Below are 18,402 nucleotides of genomic sequence, written 5' to 3' on the forward strand. Positions count from 1 at the left end.
AGAGACGTAGTCTGGTCTTCACACGATTGACACCCTCCACTGTGCCACATCCACCATACAAATGGGATATATTACTATAAACAGAAGCAGTGAGCTATAGACGGAGATGAGTAATCCCACAACCAAGAGGTCAGATCAAAGACCTGCAGTCCTGTCTCATTTAGTCATGAATGGTGATGGATACCTGAACAATTATTGGGAGGAACGAAGAAGCATCACAAAAATTCCTATCCTGTTTCTTTACTAAGTCGGAATTGCTATATAAAAATTTGGTTCTGTGAAGCTGCCTATTTATATCAACATCAAAGGAGTGTTAATGCTATGATTTGCATTGATTTATTAATAAAGCTGCAATGCTATCAAGGTAGAAACAATTGCATATACCGATTGATCAAACTTCATATGCAAAACACCAATTAACTTCCAACAATTCATAATAAAACCAGACAATTAAAATAAACAAAACAAATGAAATTATTTAAATGTTATCTCCTCCCGGCCTGTTAAGGCTGTGTGTATAGAACCAGTCATGGCCCAGATGGCTCAGTTAGATGATATTAGTTGTCAAGAATCTGCCTAGAAACAGCAATAAATGAATTTAATGAAACATAATAGACTGCGAGATGTCGAGCAACAAATAGAAATCTACCTAGCGACAGCAGTAGACAATATTCAAAATGCCCCATTATTTTGTGCCTCTCCCAATAAAGAGATTAGAAGGCAGTTTAGATAATAATTAGATGTGAATAGTTTATGAGTAAAAGCAGCTTATGGACGATTGGGAACATCCATGATGTATACTTATGTTAATGTATAATCAAGGAAGCTGATAGGGCAGACAGCCAAATACGCACAAGGCATAATCAAAGAGGAAGAAAGGTATAATTGACCAGACCCAGAGAAGCCAGTGAGGCAGTTAACATCTAGCAGTCTCAGAAAATAGACAAACCAGTTTCCAGCCACCAAGCCTGTAGGCTAGTTTGTCTAGCTAGCAGCCTAGAGGTCAATTTACATGCAACAAGCCTCTAAGTCTTAGAGCCAAGACAGTGCAGAAATCCTTTGTAATGGCAGATTTAAATATCTTCACTGGACCAGGAAAACACATTACCCAGACTGGCGTATATCCCTGTATTGTGTGGTAACTATAAGTTGATTATTTAATTTGGAAGTTGTTTGGGGAAATGGGGAAGACTTAGAGTTCAGGTATTGTAGATATATTTTGAAACAAGGGGTACCTTCCATATCAATGGTGTGTGTGTTTAGTAATTCATACACCTTAATTGCATGAGTAGAGTAGTCCTGGTAATTTGTATTTGTCTCTTCTTTACTTTAATAAATGTTATAAGATGACTGGGCTGTTTATGCTCACTGGGGTTTCACTTGTTTATTCACACCAAAAGTTGTGTTCCAAGTTGGGATACCCTCGCAAATAACATCAGTGTGCTTCATGACATAGTTGGATTCTTAATTCCTGCGACAAACGTTTCTACTTTATTTTAAAACTTTTGATGATTCTTACCAAAAATACAAGTTCATTGGAAGTTGGGTATTTCCTGAATATATTTCTTCAGCGTTCACTGAATTGTTAAGAGTATTTTATAGATGGAACAGCTGAAAAATAATAGGTAATGTGGGTACAAGAACATGCAATTGGTTAAGGACTGCACAGTATGGCCAACTTGTTCATTTGAATACAGCTGATACTTGGGCTGCACGGTGGCGCAGTGGTTAGCATTGCTGCCTCACAGCGCCGAGGTCCCAGGTTCGATCCCGGCTCTGGGTCCCTGTTCTTGTGGAGTTTGCACATTCGCCCCATGTTTGCATGGGTTTCACCCCCATAACCCAAAGATGCGCAGGGCAGGTGGATTGGCCACGCTAACTTGCCCCTTAATTGGAAAAAATGAATTGGGTACTCTAAATTTATTTGAAAAAATGAACACAGCTGACACTGAGCGTGTGCATGAAGTGCGCCCCTTGTGTTACGGCACAAATAAACAGTTAGGTTATCTTGCTGGAATGCATTATTTTCATATCTTACAAAAACGGGGTACATTTGAATTCCAAATCCTACCATGTATCGAAATGAACTCTGAAGCAATATTCTCTCCTTTACACACCCAAAAAAACAAATCTTTTGTTCTTAAGCTGCCAAATACTTTGAATTCAGCTGCGTAATCTACTAATTGACTTGCATGGGCAAACAATAAGGTTGGGTAACCGAGGCTGCTGTTGAGGCCAGTGCAGTTGATGCATATGTGGACACTTCCAAAAGGTGTCCAATGAAATTACCACATATTAGTCTTATTGGCAAAACTGAAGTCCTTGAACTAAAAGGAGGTAGCAGCAACATGGATACAGAATTGGCCGAGACAAAAAAAAACTGTGGAGAATGAATGGTTTTAAACTGAAAGAAGCTTATATATGGCAGTGTTCCCATGGTTCAGTATTAGGGCCATTACTGTCCTGATATAAATGAATGAATTTGATATTCATGGTACAGGTCATAATTTTCAGATGACGAAACCTGGAAGTGTAATAAACAATCAGCAAGATAGCAATATACTTTTCAGAAGTTAGGGTCGGGCTGGTGGAATGGACAGGCATATGGCAAATCAAATTCAATGCAGGAAAAAGTATGATGTTATACCTTCTGGTAAGAAGAATGAGGGGGGGGACTGTGCATACTAAATGGTACAATTTTCAAGAGGGTGCAAAAACAGAGACCTGGCTGTGTTTTTGCACAAGTTCTTCGAGATTGTAGAACAGGTAAATAAGGGAGTCAACAAAGCATGTGGGATTCTGGGTATGCAGCAGAGTGTACAAAAGCCAGCAAGTTATACTAAAGCTATACAGTATACAGGTTGGATCCTAGCTGGATTATTATGCCCAACTCTGAGCACTACACTTCAGGAAGGATGCGACGGTTTTGGAGAGGGTGCAGAGGAGATTTACAAGAATGATTCCAGGGATGAGAGATCATTGTTATGTGGATGGAAGAAGCTGGAGTTGTTCTCTTTAGAGCACAGAAGGAAAAGAAAACATTTGACAGGTGTTTAAAAATCATAAAGGGTTTAGATAAAGATTTATGGTGATTGGGAAAAGAACAAGAGGCAACAGGAGGAGAAACGTTATGTAATCTGGAATGCATGGCCTGATAGGATGATGGATACAGATTCAATAGTCTTTTTTAAAGTGAATTTGCTAAATACGTGAAGAAATGTTTTTTTGCAAGTATACAAGGAGCAATGGAGGATTAATTGGATTGCTCTTCAAAGAACCAGTGCAGACTATAACCAATGAATAACATGAACTATTCTACAATTGAAGATCTTGCAGGATTCCTGGGAAACTTTTTTCAAATAATGCAACAACACTGACTTCAGAAGGCTAACACAAAGATAACTGAAAAAACTTTGATAGGTGACATAGATATCGTTTTCAATTCTTTGTTGTTAAATAAACATTTACCCACCTTACAGCAAGAGGGGTTGCAGGTTCAACTTTTGGCTTTTGTTTCTGCACCGACTCTTCGTCATGCTTGCTTTTCCAACCAAGCCATCCACTGGAAAATGTACCAAGAAGCTCTTATAAAACAGTCACAGTCTGTGAAGGTTTAGGCAGAATGCAAACCTGCCAACCATGCATCTTACTTTAAAACATCACAGTTAACAGACAGTTCTTCCACCAAGAAAAGACATAACATTAAAATTGAAAAAAAACACCTAGGGCAGGATTTTCCAGTCCCACCCACGGTGAGAATCATCATGGGCAGGTCAGAAAATTTGATGGACCAGCCAAGGCAGCATTGACTTGGGTGGGGGGGGGGCTGGCAAGGACTAAAAAAAAAAACAACCTAAAACAGAGGAAGTTTGTATTCATTAACTGGAAGAGCAGATATTACATTTGCAGTCTCATCTTCTCTTGAAGATGATAAAACTCTGAATTACACTCTCATAATTCATTTTGCAATATGCAAGCCGAAGTAGAATACAATTCAAAGACAACGTTAATTTAAGTCCATATCAGAAGGAGGTGAAGGAATGTGTCTTTACATGAACATGCATGAGGTGGTGTCCAAGAGATCATCCAAGCCAGAGGTACATGAAAAGCAAATATCTCCATAAACTTGAAATCTCAAACCCCCAATCAAATTTATTACAGGTATATAAAGAAATAACATAATTGTAGCAATTTAATATTGTCATGTGAATGTCCCTTTAACAAAGGTTTAGTCTTTTATCATGTAACTTGTAGCACATTGGGCTGTGGCGGTGAGGGGAAGAGGAGGTTTCAGTTTCAGTTTGACTGCTGTGGACTACAGAAAGAGAAAATAAGTGTTTTGCCTGTTTCTCTCTGTTTTCATTTTTAAAGTTGCACCAGTAAAAAGCATATTGGATGTGGTTAATTGCCTTGTTAACTTTAAAGATATAGTTGTTTTCTGGAAGGAGTTTGAATCTGCTGTTTGGACCTGGATCAGAATTTCAGGAAAAGGCCAGTCCCATTCAAGTGAGAATACAGTGTGCTGGGCCACGCCCTTGAAAAGGGATTTTGATTTAATTTGATAAACTACATTCTTAGAATAAATCTTGTTTGGATTAAAGTGTCTAGGAAGCCTGATAAGTCACACCTCCTAGCCAAATTCAACATAAAGGTTGTAGGTCAGGTGAATCTCTTAATACACTTGAGTTTCCAAACCCTGGCCCATAACAGTATATAATTTCAAAAATGATCAAGCAGCAGTTCAATAATTTTGAAATTAAATTTTAACAAAATCAAAAAACAAAACTGGGTTCTTACCTTGCTGCATTGAATAAAGCTGATGTGAGCTTGCTGGCAACTGCTAAAGCAACATGCGATAGCAATGGCTGGGTACTACCCTGTAAATAGACAAACAAGATAATGTTTCATCAAAATGGTGGGGGTGGCAAAGTCCTTTTATTTAACATCGGCGTTAGAAAGTTACCAGCAGTGAATTATTTGTTATAAATCATTTAATCCAAAATTGAAAATGGATTAGATGAAACTCATTCAAATAAAGCATTATTTGCTGTTAACAGGGACTTACTTGCACATATTTTGGGGGGGGGGGGGGGGGGGGGGGGGGTGTAAAGTTGGGTAGTTTTTTGGGAGGGGGTGTCTGACTGTTGCCGGGGGTCAGGATGACACTGAATTCTACTGCACCGATTTTTGGGGTGTGTGGGGAGTCACTGGGGCTGCAGGAGGGGAAGGGGGCCAATGTCATGGCCTTTGTCTCCGATTGCCCAGTAATGGATACTGCTGAACTGGAGGTGGGCGCCGCTGCTGGGGGTTGCAGCTTAGTTGGAGGATTTGTATGAATTTCTTAGGCTGAAGATAAATTTCTCCCTTAGCGGGGTGGGATGAGAGGTTTTAGGTGCGTTGGAGGCTGTTTCTGTCCGTATTTGAGGAATTGTTCATCCCTGGGGGAAACTGTACAAACTGTACGTACTTTGTTTATTTTGCATTATGTTGACGTGTGTGTGTGTTTGCGTCTGGAATAAAATATATGTTTTAAAAAGAGAGACTTGCGGTTGGCAAGCGGAGCGGTCGCATGGAGAGGGGCTCCCGCAGGGTAACAAAGTCGGGGCCTTTCTCTCCGCAGCGGCAAAGAGCAGAGCAGGGAAGGGAAGGGAAGGGAAGGGAAGGGAAGGGAAGGGAAGGGAAGGGAAGGGAAGGGAAGGGAAGGGAAGCCACCCCCCCCCCCCCCCAGCCAACAAACCTGTCGGCGAAGGATCCTCGGCGGCGGCAGCAGTTCGGCGGTGGCGACAGCAGGAGCGGTTCGGCGCCGGCGCCAGGTCCACCTCCTCCTCCCCCCCCCCCCCCCCCCCCCCCCCAAACGCAGGCCAGGAGCGGTGCGGCAGCGGCCAGGACCGAAGCGGGGCCCAGTCGGCGGCAGCGACCAGCAACTTAATCACCCCCACCGGGAGGACGCGGGGTGCAAAATGCGGCAGCCTGAACGGAGCAGCGGGGACCGAGCAGCGGGGACCGACCCAACCCCCCCCCCCCCCCCCCCACCCACCCCAACCGGCAGCGACCACCACGAGGCAAGGACAAAGAGACTGGACAAAAGCCTCACTCTCTCTCTCCTGGGTGAGTGAGGAGAAGGGAAGGGGGGAGAAAAAAAAAGGACTTTTATTTAAAAAAAACAAAAGAAAACTGTTAAAGAGAGAGGGCGGAGGGGTATATATTCTATTTTCTCTCTTTTTACACTCTCTCCCTTCAAAAGTAAGCTCACCTGAGAGGAGTTGCATAAAAGAGAAGGGGGGGACGCCAGAAGGGAGTCAAGGGAGAGGGGGCACCAGAAGCAGACAGGACAAGGGGCAAGCCAGCTCAGGCGAGCGAATCAGCGCACAAAGCGGCGGGACGGATGTATCGCCGCATCAAAAAGAGCTGGACAGACAGGTGCCCTCTCCCCTGGGGCTAGAGGGGGGCTGGAATTGGAAGGTAGCCTTTACCGAGGTGCTGAGGGAGCAGCTGCAGGCAATCAAGGCAGAGGTGAAAGCAGACGCAGAGGCCGCAGTACAGGCAGCAGTGGCCAGGGCCATGTCAGGGGTGCAGCAGGCTCTGGCCAGATTGGAGGAGAAAGTGGATGCCCAAGGGGGGAAACTGGAAGCCCAGGAGGCAACCATTAAGGAGCTGGAGAAAGCGGCGACCGACATGAGCAACCGGGTCACGTCCCTGGAGAGGGAAGTGGCGAGACTGGGCGCAACACAGGGGAACCTGAAGGGCAGGGTAGATGACCAGGAAAACAGCTCGAGAAGGCAAAATGTAAGGATAGTGGGCCTGCCAGAGGGGACCGAGGGTAGAAACCCCACAGCATACGTGGCTGAGATGCTGGGCAACTTAGTAGGGAGGAACACTTTCCACATCCCACCGGAAATGGACAGAGCACATTGGTCGCTGCGCCCGAAGCCCAAGGCAGGGGAACAACCGAGAGCAGTCATAGCCAAACTGCACCAGTACCGGGATAGGGAGACAATCCTGCGCTGGGCCAAGGAAAATAGAGCTTGCAAATGGGAAGGGCACGCCATCCGAATCTATGAGAATCTTGGAGCAGACATAACTAAGAGACGGGATGAGTTCAACAGAGCGAAAGCAGCTCTCTACAGGAGTAGAGTGCGTTTTGGTATGCTGTACCCAGCAAAACTCTGGGTCACATACCAAAACAAGTAATATTTCTTTACAGCCCCTGCTGAGGCGAATAGATTCGTCGAGGAGCACGGGTTGGAAAACTACAAGGGGGGATAGAGACGAGGGGCCCCTGGCAAGGGGCAACGACACGCCGATGGGGGGGGTGGGGAGGGGCGAGGCAATGCCAGCCCCCCCCCCCCGGCAGGAATACCCAGAACAAAAAACAACCCACTGCCCAAGGGACCGCTCCAGGTGGGAGGCCAGGCCCCAGCACGAGGGAACGAGTATTGGAGAAGGGAGAGCAGGCGAGAGGGGTGCAGGGTAGGATGGGGGAAGAGCGGGTAGAAAACCGTAGAGGCCAGGCAGGGGGGAAGCGACACAACAACCCCCGAGAGGGGAGCCACCGTACTAGCAGGAAAGCTAGCGCCGGGGGGCACGCAACAAAGCAGGGCCGCAGCGCACCCCCAACAGGGGGGAAGGCACCAGGCAGGGGAGGGGGGTGATCACCCATCAAAGTCGGGAGAGCAAACAGGGACAGGAATAGGGGATAGAGGGGCAAAGGAGGAGTATACGGGGATACGGGGGAAGGAGGGAAAAGGGAGAGACCGGGGGGGGGAATGACACAGGGAGCGAGAGACCGGGGAGGGGAAATGCAGGGACAAAGGGACAAAAGAGGCCAGAAAAGGAACAGGGCTACAAAGTGCCACAACCAAGGGCTCGAAAGAAGGAACCGCTGCAAACACCCACCCAGTACGGTCTGTGGGCGAAGGGGGTCCCCAGAGTGCAGGGGACTACCCGCGTGCCGGACACACAGTGGACGGCCATGGCGGGTGCCCCCAGGACAAGGGGAAACCCCGGAGCGCAGAGACCCGACCGCATGGGGAGAGCAGTGACAGTGGCCATCCTGGACAGCCCCCTAACAAAGGGAAACCCCGGAGGGCAGGGGCACGTCCACCAGATAAATATGGTTAATCCCACAGGAACGAGGGGGCAGAAGCCCCCCCACCAGGATAATCACCTGGAACGTAAGGGGACTTAACGGCCCAGTGAAGAGATCTAGAGTCCTCACCCACCTCAGAAACATGAGGGCCGACATAGTCTTCCTCCAAGAGACGCACCTGAGGGAGCAGGACCAACTGCGGCTAAGAAAGGGCTGGGTGGGACAAACCTACCATTCCTGCTATGGGACAAGGGCCAGGGGGGTGTCGATCCTGATCGGCAAGAGGACAATGTTTAGGGCGACAAAGACGGTTACAGACCCAGGGGGGCGGTATGTCAATGTCAGCGGGGCCCTGGATGGGGCACCAGTAGTTCTAGTCAACGTGTACGCCCCCAACTGGGACGACACGAGTTTCATCAAAAAGACCATGGCAGAAATCCCGGACATAGCGACGCATCGACTAATCATGGGGGGGGGGGGGGGGGGGGACTTCAACTGTGTACAGGATCCAAAGACGGACAGATCAAACCCCAAAACGGGGAAAACCTCAAGCATGGCAAGGGAACTCAGTCACTTTATGGAGCAGATGGGAGCAGTGGATCCCTGGAGGTTCACCCACCCGGGGGAGAAAGAATTCTCCTTCTTCTCCCCAGTACACAACGTGTACACCAGAATTGACTTCTTTGTGGTGGGGAAAACGGTGCTTCCAGGGATAGACAAAGTGGAATACTCCGCAATTGTGATGTCAGACCACGCTCCACACTACATGGACGTGCAGCTAGAGACGGGAAGGGCCCAGCGCCCCACATGGAGGTTGGATGGCGCCGTACTAGCTGACAAGGCCTTCAGCGAAAGGATAGCGCGGGCCATAGCAGAGTACACGGAGAACAACCAAAATGGGGAGGTCTCACCCTCCACGTTCTGGGAAGCGCTTAAGGCCGTACTAAGAGGGGAAATCATTGCCTTCAAAGCGCAAAGAGATAGGGAGGAAAGGGTGGCTACACAGAAGCTGGTCGACTCCATACTGGAGGTAGACTGTAAATACTCCGAGACCCCGACCGTAGAGCTCCTGGCGGAGAGAATAGAACTACAAAGGAACTTTGACCTGCTCTCCACCAGGAAAGCAGTGCACCAACTCTGCCAGGCGCGTGGGACCCTGTACGAACACGGAGACAAAGCTAGCAGACTGTTGGCACACCAGCTGAGAAAGCAGGCAGCCACCAGAGAAATTGCGCAAATCAGGGGTACCAGAGGCACGTTGGAAACAGAACCAGAGAGGATTAACAAAACCTTCAAGGCCTTCTACCAAGAGCTGTACACCTCAGAGCCCCCAACGGGGAAGGCTGGGATGAACCGGTTCCTTGATGGACTGGACATACCAGTCGTGGGAGAGGGCAGAAAACAGGACCTGGAAGCACCACTAGCACTGGGAGAGATCATGGACAGCATTAGCTCCATGCAGACGGGGAAGGCGCCGGGACCGGATGGATTTCCGGCGGACTTCTACAAAAAATGTGCGACAGCGCTGGCCCCGCACCTGCGGGAGATGTTCACAGACTCGCTAGCTAGGGGTACACTGCCACCCACATTAGCACAGGCCTCAATCTTGCTGATACCCAAGAAAGACAAAGACCAAACGGAATGTGGGTCATACAGACCTATATCTCTGCTGAACGCAGACGCCAAAATACTGGCCAAAATCCTAGCCAAAAGGCTAGAAGACTGTGTACCTGAGGTGGTCACAGAGGACTAGACGGGCTTCGTCAAAGGTAGACAGCTTACCTCGAACATCAGGCGCCTGATGAACGTGATAATGACCCCCCTCCGGGGAGAGAACACAAGAGGTGATCGTCTCCCTGGACGCAGAAAAGGCCTTCGACAGAGTCGAATGGAAATACCTCATAAGAGGTACTGGAGCGGTTCGGGCTTGGAACAGTGTTCACCGCTTGGGTAAAGCTCCTATACAATGCTCCCATGGCGAGTGTACGGACCAACAATACCAACTCCCAATACTTCCAGCTGCACAGGGCCAGACAAGGATGCCCACTGTCGTCGCTGCTGTTCGCACTAGCAATCGAACCACTAGCAATCGCGCTCAGGGCAGCAAAAAATTGGAGGGGGATCCGAAGGGGAGGCAGAGAGCACAGAGTCTCACTCTATGTAGATGATCTGCTCCTCTACATCTCGGACCCACAAAGGAGCATGGACGAAATCATCGCGCTCTTGAAAGAGTTTGGAGCCTTCTCGGGCTACAAACTCAACATGAGCAAAAGCGAGATCTTCCCAAAAAGGACCTGCAAAGATGGAACACACTCCCACTCTCCCTCGCGGGGAGAGCCCAGACGATCAAAATGAACGTACTGCCCAGGTTCCTCTTCCTGTTTAGATCCATTCCGATCTACATCCCCAAGGCCTTTTTCAAAGTGCTGGACAAACTTATCATGGCATTCGGGGGGGGGGGGGGGGGGGGCTAGCCCTCCCGAACTTACAATTCTACCACTGGGCGGCAACAGCCGAGCGAGTAAGGGGATGGATCCAGGAGTCAGAAGCCGAGTGGGTGCGTGCGGAGGAGGCCTCCTGCATGGGGACCTCCCTCCAGATCCTCGCCACGGCAGCACTCCCATCCCCACCCAAAAAACACTCCAGCAGCCCAGTGGTGACAGCCACCCTCCAATCCTGGAACCAACTGCGGCAGCAATTTGGCCTGACCAAAATGTCGGACAAGGCTCCCATCTGCAACAACCATAGGTTCACACCAGCACTGACTGACGCCACCTTCAAAAGGTGGAGGCAGGACGGGGGGGACACTGACAGTCAGGGACCTAGACACGGATGACAGGATCGCAACATTGGACGAACTGACAGAGAAATTTCGGCTAGCCGGGGGGAACGAGCTACGGTACCTGCAGCTCAAAAACATCTTACAAAAGGAGACAAGGACGTACCCACAACCGCCACGACAGACACTACTGGAAGACCTACTGGACGCAAGTATCCTAGAGAAAGGGAACTGTAGCGACATGCATGACCGACTGGTAGATAGGGACGACACCGTACTGGACGCAACAAGAAAGAAATGGGAGGAGAACCTGGGGATTGAGATAGGGTGGGGACTCTGGAGCGAAGCACTGCATAGGGTCAACTCCACCTCCACGTGCGCAAGGCTCAGCCTGACGTAACTAAAAGTGGTACATAGAGCCCACTTAACAAGAAACCATATGAGTAGGTTCTTCCCGGAGGCGGAGGACAGATGTGAACGGTGCCAAAGAGGCCCGGCCAACCACGCCCACATGTTCTGGTCTTGCCCCAGACTTGTGGTGTACTAGACAGCCTTCTTCGAGGCTATGTCCAAAGTGGTGGGGGTGAGGGTGGAGCCATGCCAGATAGTGGCGGTCTTCGGGGTTTCAGACCAGCCAGATCTATTCCTGGGGAGGAGGGCGGACGCCCTTGCCTTTGCCTCCCTGATCGCCCGCCGTAGAATCCTGTTTGGCTGGCGATCAGCAGCACCGCCCAGAGCTGCAGACTGGCTGTCCGACCTCTCGGAATCTCTCCAAATGGAGAAAATCAAATTCGCCATCCGAGGGTCGGACGACGGCTTCCACAGAACGTGGGATCCATTCATGTAATTGTTCCGGGAACTGTTTGTGGCCAACGTACAATAGGAAGAATAGTCGGGTGGCCAAGAATCAGGGGGAAATGGATGGGAATCGGAAGGTAGCCGGGGGGGGGGGGGGGGGGGGGGGGGGGGTCGTTATGGGGGTTTGATGGCAAGCTAAGGCCCAAAACCAAACTAAATAAATGCCTATAAACATGTGCCTCAGCCATATTGGGGAATGTAAAATATGTATGCCGGCTAAAGGGGGCGGCCACAGTTGTTATTATGAAGATGCTTACCTGTAAATATACATGTTAATTTTCGCATGTTTTTTTTCCTAATAATTTGTAATTTGTTGGATATAAAATTTGAAAACTCAATAAAAAACATTAAAAAAAAGAGACTTATTCAGATGCATGGATGTTCTAAAATCAAAATCTTAAATTGAGAGAAACTGAAGTATCACACACCTCCAAAGCATAGAAGAAGCCACTGAATGGACCAGAACCAACTGTTACATATTCTGACATAGCTGGTGGGCTGCTTTTTACAGTGGCATTAAATCCACCTAAAACAGAGGCAGTCTTCAACTGATCAAATGGACAAAGTGTCATGATTCCTAGCATAAAACAGAAAGATAAGGTAAGACAAACAAACGGAAGGATGTTTCACTCTGCAATAAACCATTCAAAAAGGGCATGATTGCTGCACTTTGTAGCTTCCAGTACACACAAAAGTACTACACTGCAAGCCTGACTGACAATCTTAAATTGGGTGTTAGTGCAATTTATAGCACACAGAGGAAGCTATATATATTAATACACAGAATCTTGTTCCTTTCAGAAAGAGAGAACATGTACACACATTGTGCCCGTTTCAACGAAACAAAATAAGTGATAGCCATTCATGGTTCATTTTTCAGAGCCTTGACCAATTGGAGTCAAACTGCCTTTTTTTAATTTTCAAACAATGCTTGACAGTTAACTGTCAGTCATCATTAAGTGGTGCATTCAACATGGCAATGCCTCCACCAGAGTCCACTTGCCAACCAAACAGCACTCTCTTTTCAAATAGTATAATGTTGTTTTTTTCCCTTGTGTGAAAGGAAAAACTGGCCAAAGTCCCAGATGACCATAGGATGATTCCCCGTGAGAGGGAGAGCTGACTGGTGGTGATTTAACCTGAGGATTACCACACCTCAGGCAAGGGGAGTTAAGGCGGCGAACCTTCATGAGTAACCTCAGCCAGTATGGGAATGAACCTGCGCTGTTGGCCTTGCTCTGCATCACGAACCAGCTGTCCAGCCAACTGAGCTAAACCAGCCCCTCAAGACAAGTAAGATTAAAAAATGAAACTGTCTGATGGGGTGTTTTGATATGCGAATCAGCATTCCAGTGCAAAAAGCAGGTGTTTACCTATGTGACTGGGAAAACAATGGTGGATAAAAGAGGTGACTTCAACGTGGAGAGATAAGGGAATTGGCACTTATGTTAAAAGCCGGGTCTACAGGGAGAGTAACATCAAAGGGAAAGAGTGATATATCCACAGCACAATGACTGGAGAAAGGGACACAGTAGAAGCAGCTACCTTCATATCTAAACTAAGCTGCAGAAAACACAGTCTCGCCCTGAAAACATGTTATTGCTATAAGACAGCTGGTTAAAATCCAAAACTCAAGCAGAGACAATTATAATTGTTGAAAATGAAGATGGTTTACCCAAACGTGGATAAACAGCATTTGTGATAACTATCTGCTGGATTTATCTCAGTTATATAATATTGGATGTTATTTGGGGACAAGGGGCATCTCAGAGTTCAGGATACATATGTAGCTGGAAACAAACGGATAACTTCATGTGATGCTGCATATGTATAGCCATCAGTGTAGTTAAGTAACTGTTGTAGTGTATTATAGTCCTTGTGTGTTTTCAAGTTAGTAAATATTTTTTATTAATTGTTTTTCCCTGGTTTGCATATCTTTTCTCTCAGTATACTAAATTGAAAATATACACCACTAAGAACTGGTGTTCCAAGTTATCCGTCACGGTTTTGGGATACCCTCACGTTTAACATCAGCGCGAATCTTAACACTGGCATTCTTGCGATTGTCCTCGAGTGCAAAATGTCTTTTTCAGGAGTGCTATTACTCCTGTGGTGCAGTCACCTTTCTTCACAGTTTTACAAATTCCAAATAGTTGGGTTCTCACTTGGGATCCTAACATAACTGACTAAAATATGAAATTGCATCCTTAAATATTGGAATTCAAATCCAGAAGAAAATTTTAGCATTTGAAAGTTGTTGCCTGCAACATGGGATCCACAATTCAGTTAAAATAACAAAGCAAACAAAACATTCATCTAACAGTTAAAGAAACCACATCATGGCACTCAACTACTACTAAAGACCAAACAAATATTTCTGGTGCATGTGTAGGCAGAAACCAATTGTTGCTATCAGACATAATATTATATCGCCTGGTGCGGAGCTGATTCTCACTAAAATCTGAAGCTGATCGATAGCTTGGGCTATATAGTGAAGAATTTAACAAAAATATGTTACTGCACCTAAAGCAGCCAATACCAGACATGGCATTTTACAATATTTTTTGTTAGGGAGGGAACAAATATGAGGAAATGGAAGCAACACAAAAAATACTGAAACAATAAATAATAGTGAAGAAGGGATTTTCACTAACTTCAGGAATTCACATATGATTTGAGCAGTTAGCTATTTTCCAGGTTCTCAACAATTCAGATCTTCCATTCCCATCAAATTTTATATTGATCATCCTGTATCTAAGTATGCTTTACCAATCAAATGGGTAATTGGTCTGAGTTAGTACCACGGATGCTATCGATGCTGCTACACTTTGAGCCATGAGATTGGGCCACAACTACATACGTTTCCCACAGGCTCATTTTCTTGCCAGGCTGGTTGCTGATATCTTCAACATAATATGTGGCTCTTTGCCCAGTACCTCATCTCCACTTGATAGTCAGTCACAAGTAAACTAAACTGTCTGCAGATATTATTCTGCCAAATGCCTCATGAAATGCCTTTAATTAATTATTTAATTACCTATGCTTGCATGGTCCACTATCATATCAACATCCTGCAGGCCCCATTTCTTGTAAGTTAGTGGTGGAGGTTGTATGCTCTCAGCACCTGAAGCTGCAGCTGCAAGAAAACATAGCAAGATAGTAAAATATGCTGCTTTATGAGGAACCTGGTTATTTATTTTGTGCAACAGAATAACTCACACAGAATGTACTTTTTTAAGAGAAGAATTGTTATACAATATAAAAACAAATCCTGCTGGAGATGTCCTAATTTTGAGTTCTGTATTACCACCAAATTGGAGAACGGCGGGATACAAGAGAACCACAAAATAGCAAATCTATCATAGGATTATGGGATATCATGGGATATGGTGGGAGATTCTCTGGAGGTGGTCTTATTTGGGAGAACAGATTTAGAGTTTGACTTCCAGTGGAATGAGAGTTGTCTGTTATGTCCGACTTATTTTTAAAAATCATCTCAAGATACAGGCATTGTCAGTAAGACTAGAATTAATTTCCCATCTTAAGGTGCCCGTGAGAAGGTAGTGCTGAGCTTTCTTCTTGAAACTACAGTCTCTATGATGACAGTACCCTTACCATACTGTTAGGCAGGCAGTTCCAGGACTTTGACCCAATAACAATGAAATAACCTTCCTGAGTATTGACGGATGAGTATTTATTTTATTAAAAATTGCCCTGGTTAATCAAGCGACCAGGCTAGGGCTCCCAGGATCTGACAGCACCTAGAGTGGGGTCCCAGGGAGTGATAGCCAAAAAAGTAACTGCAGTCAACTTATGAAATTACACACAACCTCTCACTGCAAAACCCGTTATGGTCCTCTATCATCACCCTATCTGGCAATGGACTTCTCTCCAACCTTCCACTTCTACCACTCAACTACCAATAATGCTGACAAATGCCAAGTGATCAGGGTAGATTGTGCAGCACCTACACAACTGTGGCATGTTACAATTTTGAATCAAACTTCAGAAATAAAGATCAACAACAAAATTTTAAGAGAAAAGATTTTCCATCTAGACAAATTAAATGGATTGAAATAATTTTGCACTCCTGTTCGGAGTAACTGCATCATGTCGCGCGATGTTTCTCTTCCGCATATACGACAAAATATACTTCTAATAATTCATTCCTACAGCATTTCTATTTCTGGCAGTTTCACAGTCCAGTGCATAAACCATATTTCACAACAGACAATTTTCCAAATTCAAGGCTCATCATAAATGAGCTCTACAAATACTGAATTTCTACTGTCTTACAAATGAAGTACTTGGGGGAGGAAATAATTGTGCTGGCGCAAAAATAATAGATTTTCATCCTTAAAAAAAATCACAAGGTCTTCACTCCAGCGTACAACAGCTTGAACATGGCATTTGTGACACCAAAACTGTCTCCCAGCACCACAACATTTCTTGATTTTCTTCTGACATTCAATAAAAAAGTGGTATCAATTTGGATTTGGGAGGCAGAGGGTGAATAAGCAAGGAGAAAGGGAATCAGAAATTTACCACATCAGAAGATTATTTGATTCTTTTTCATTAAACTTTGTCAGCTGCTTATTAGATCACATTTAAATTGATCAATCTTAGATTTATGATTTTGGGGTAATGTGACATTAGATTTGAATGATGCATTTGCTGTAAAGAATTTGAACACCTCAGCACAGATTTCTCCATTGAAGACTAAGTGAATAATACTTTGTAAATAATGCATATTTCAACTTTGCCAGAAGCAAATCGCCTTAAAAAGAAAAGATTACTTCAGTAGGTTTACCTTTTCTGGAAGCAGGACAATGGCAAATTATAATTTTCTGCTAGTCAAAAAAAACTGAATGCTTAGCAGGGGTTCGTGATTGGATTCAAGGTTAAGCCTCGTATTTTAGACAAGTTGTGTACATAATTTCTCCAGAAATGCTTTTCTGGATTATTTCTAATAATAAAATAATATCTTCTGCTCTGTCTTCAGGGGGGTGGGGGTGAAAGAAAAATACTACAGATGCTGAAAAATCAAATAAAAATATAAAACATTGGAAATACCCAAGAGGTCAGGAAATATCTGCAGGGAGAAACTGACCAGGATTATTTTTGGCCGACGGGAGATTGCCTGCTAGTCCAAGAACCAGCAGGGAACCCCTGTTGCTTATGTGGGGGATGTCTGACGGAATCAAGTGCTCCTTGGGCATTTAAGTGGCCATCTTTGCGCCTCCCTATGACTGAGCTCCCTGGCAGCAAAAGTCTCATCACTTGGAGTTGCCGACCAACCCTACACCTGCTACTCATTGTCTCCAATGCCAGGTGATTGGTGCCATCTACCGACAACGGATCCACCAGAAGGCACCAGGGCAACACGGTAGCACAAGTGGATAGCACTGAGGCTTCACAGCGCCAGGGTCACAGGTTCAATTCCCCGCTGGGTCACTGTCTGTGCGGAGTTTGCACGTTCTCCCCGTGTCTGCGTGGGTTTCCTCCGGGTGCTCCGGTTTCCTCCCACAGTCCAAAGACGTGCAGGTTAGGTGGATTGGCCATGATAAATTGTCCTTAGTGACCAAATGGTTAGGAGGGGTTATTGGGATAGGGTGGAAGTGAGGGCCTAACGTGGGTCGGTGCAGACTCGATGGGCCGAATGGCTTCCTTCTGCACTGTATGTTCTATGAAGTCTAGGATCATCGTGTGATCCCAGACACAGTTGCGTGAAGGTAGAATGTGGATTGCTGCATGAGAGAGGAGAAGATGGCAGAGGCAAGAGCTGGTTGGCCTTCCAACGGTGCAGTAATGTGTGGCCATTTGCTCATCCCACGAAAGGCCATCGACCTGAAACACTGTCCGGAATCTCCCGTTTTGGAGCCTAGGTTTGGTGGCAGGCACGAAAGTGGAAGTGATTTTAGCTGGACGGGGTGGGTATGATGGTTGACCACATGCAGTCTTGTGCTGTTCCGCTCATTAAGTATGCATCATGAGGAGCTCGCTGATTCTCATGGCTTGGGCAGACAAGATGTCACCATTACCTCATGAGGTTGAAGGGCCAGCAGCCACACTTAAAGGCCCCCAGGACAGTCTGCATTGTCCCTTCGACCTTTGCCCAGCCACTGTTCTGTTCTTCCCCACTAACACTTCCTCCTTTCCTTGGTTACCCTGCATTCAACTTGCACTGTCACCACCCAGTCTCAAGCATAAGCTGACACCTAGAGACCCTCTCCAAAGAGGACAATGCAGCAGAAATTTGCCAATAATCATGGAAGCGGTCTACCTCACAAGGTGCATGCCACTCGTGCAGTCGTAAAAGTGATGTTCTAATTTCTCGCTGGTGGGGAACTTAATTTTGAGGGAAGCCAAGTTCGGCAGCTAGCATGACATGCTAATGCATGCAAAAAGGATTATTGACATCATTTATTGGGAAGATCCATCTGTCTTTAATTTGCCTTTAAAGTCCTGAGAACATAATTGATAAATTTGACCACACTGTCGGGATAGTGATTTTTGACCTCCCACCAAATTAATTTCCCCTGCCCGCCAAGTTTCCTGCTGCTGGTGGAACCAGACGATTCCGCCTGTTAGCTCTATTTCCCAGCTGCTGGAAAGAGACCTAAACTAAATTAAAATTTTGCCAAAAATAAAATATTATGCTTGGTATATTAATTGT

The 18,402-nt window shown here is 46.0% G+C and overlaps 1 protein-coding gene across 1 annotated transcript in view; it reads right to left on the reverse strand.

The window, feature by feature from the left end:
* rab3gap2 (RAB3 GTPase activating protein subunit 2 (non-catalytic)) overlaps positions 1-18,402 on the reverse strand; it is a 121,271-nt gene that overhangs the window by 63,654 nt on the left and 39,215 nt on the right. The window contains exons 9-12 of the mRNA XM_038812024.1: positions 14,764-14,862; positions 12,155-12,303; positions 4,798-4,877; positions 3,473-3,562 (exon numbers count right to left, since the gene is read on the reverse strand). Coding sequence (XP_038667952.1) covers positions 3,473-3,562; positions 4,798-4,877; positions 12,155-12,303; positions 14,764-14,862 — 418 coding nt within the window. The remainder of the gene's footprint in view (positions 1-3,472; positions 3,563-4,797; positions 4,878-12,154; positions 12,304-14,763; positions 14,863-18,402) is intronic.

Source organism: Scyliorhinus canicula, chromosome 1 (assembly GCF_902713615.1).
Source record: "Scyliorhinus canicula chromosome 1, sScyCan1.1, whole genome shotgun sequence".
Lineage (NCBI taxonomy): Eukaryota > Metazoa > Chordata > Chondrichthyes > Carcharhiniformes > Scyliorhinidae > Scyliorhinus > Scyliorhinus canicula.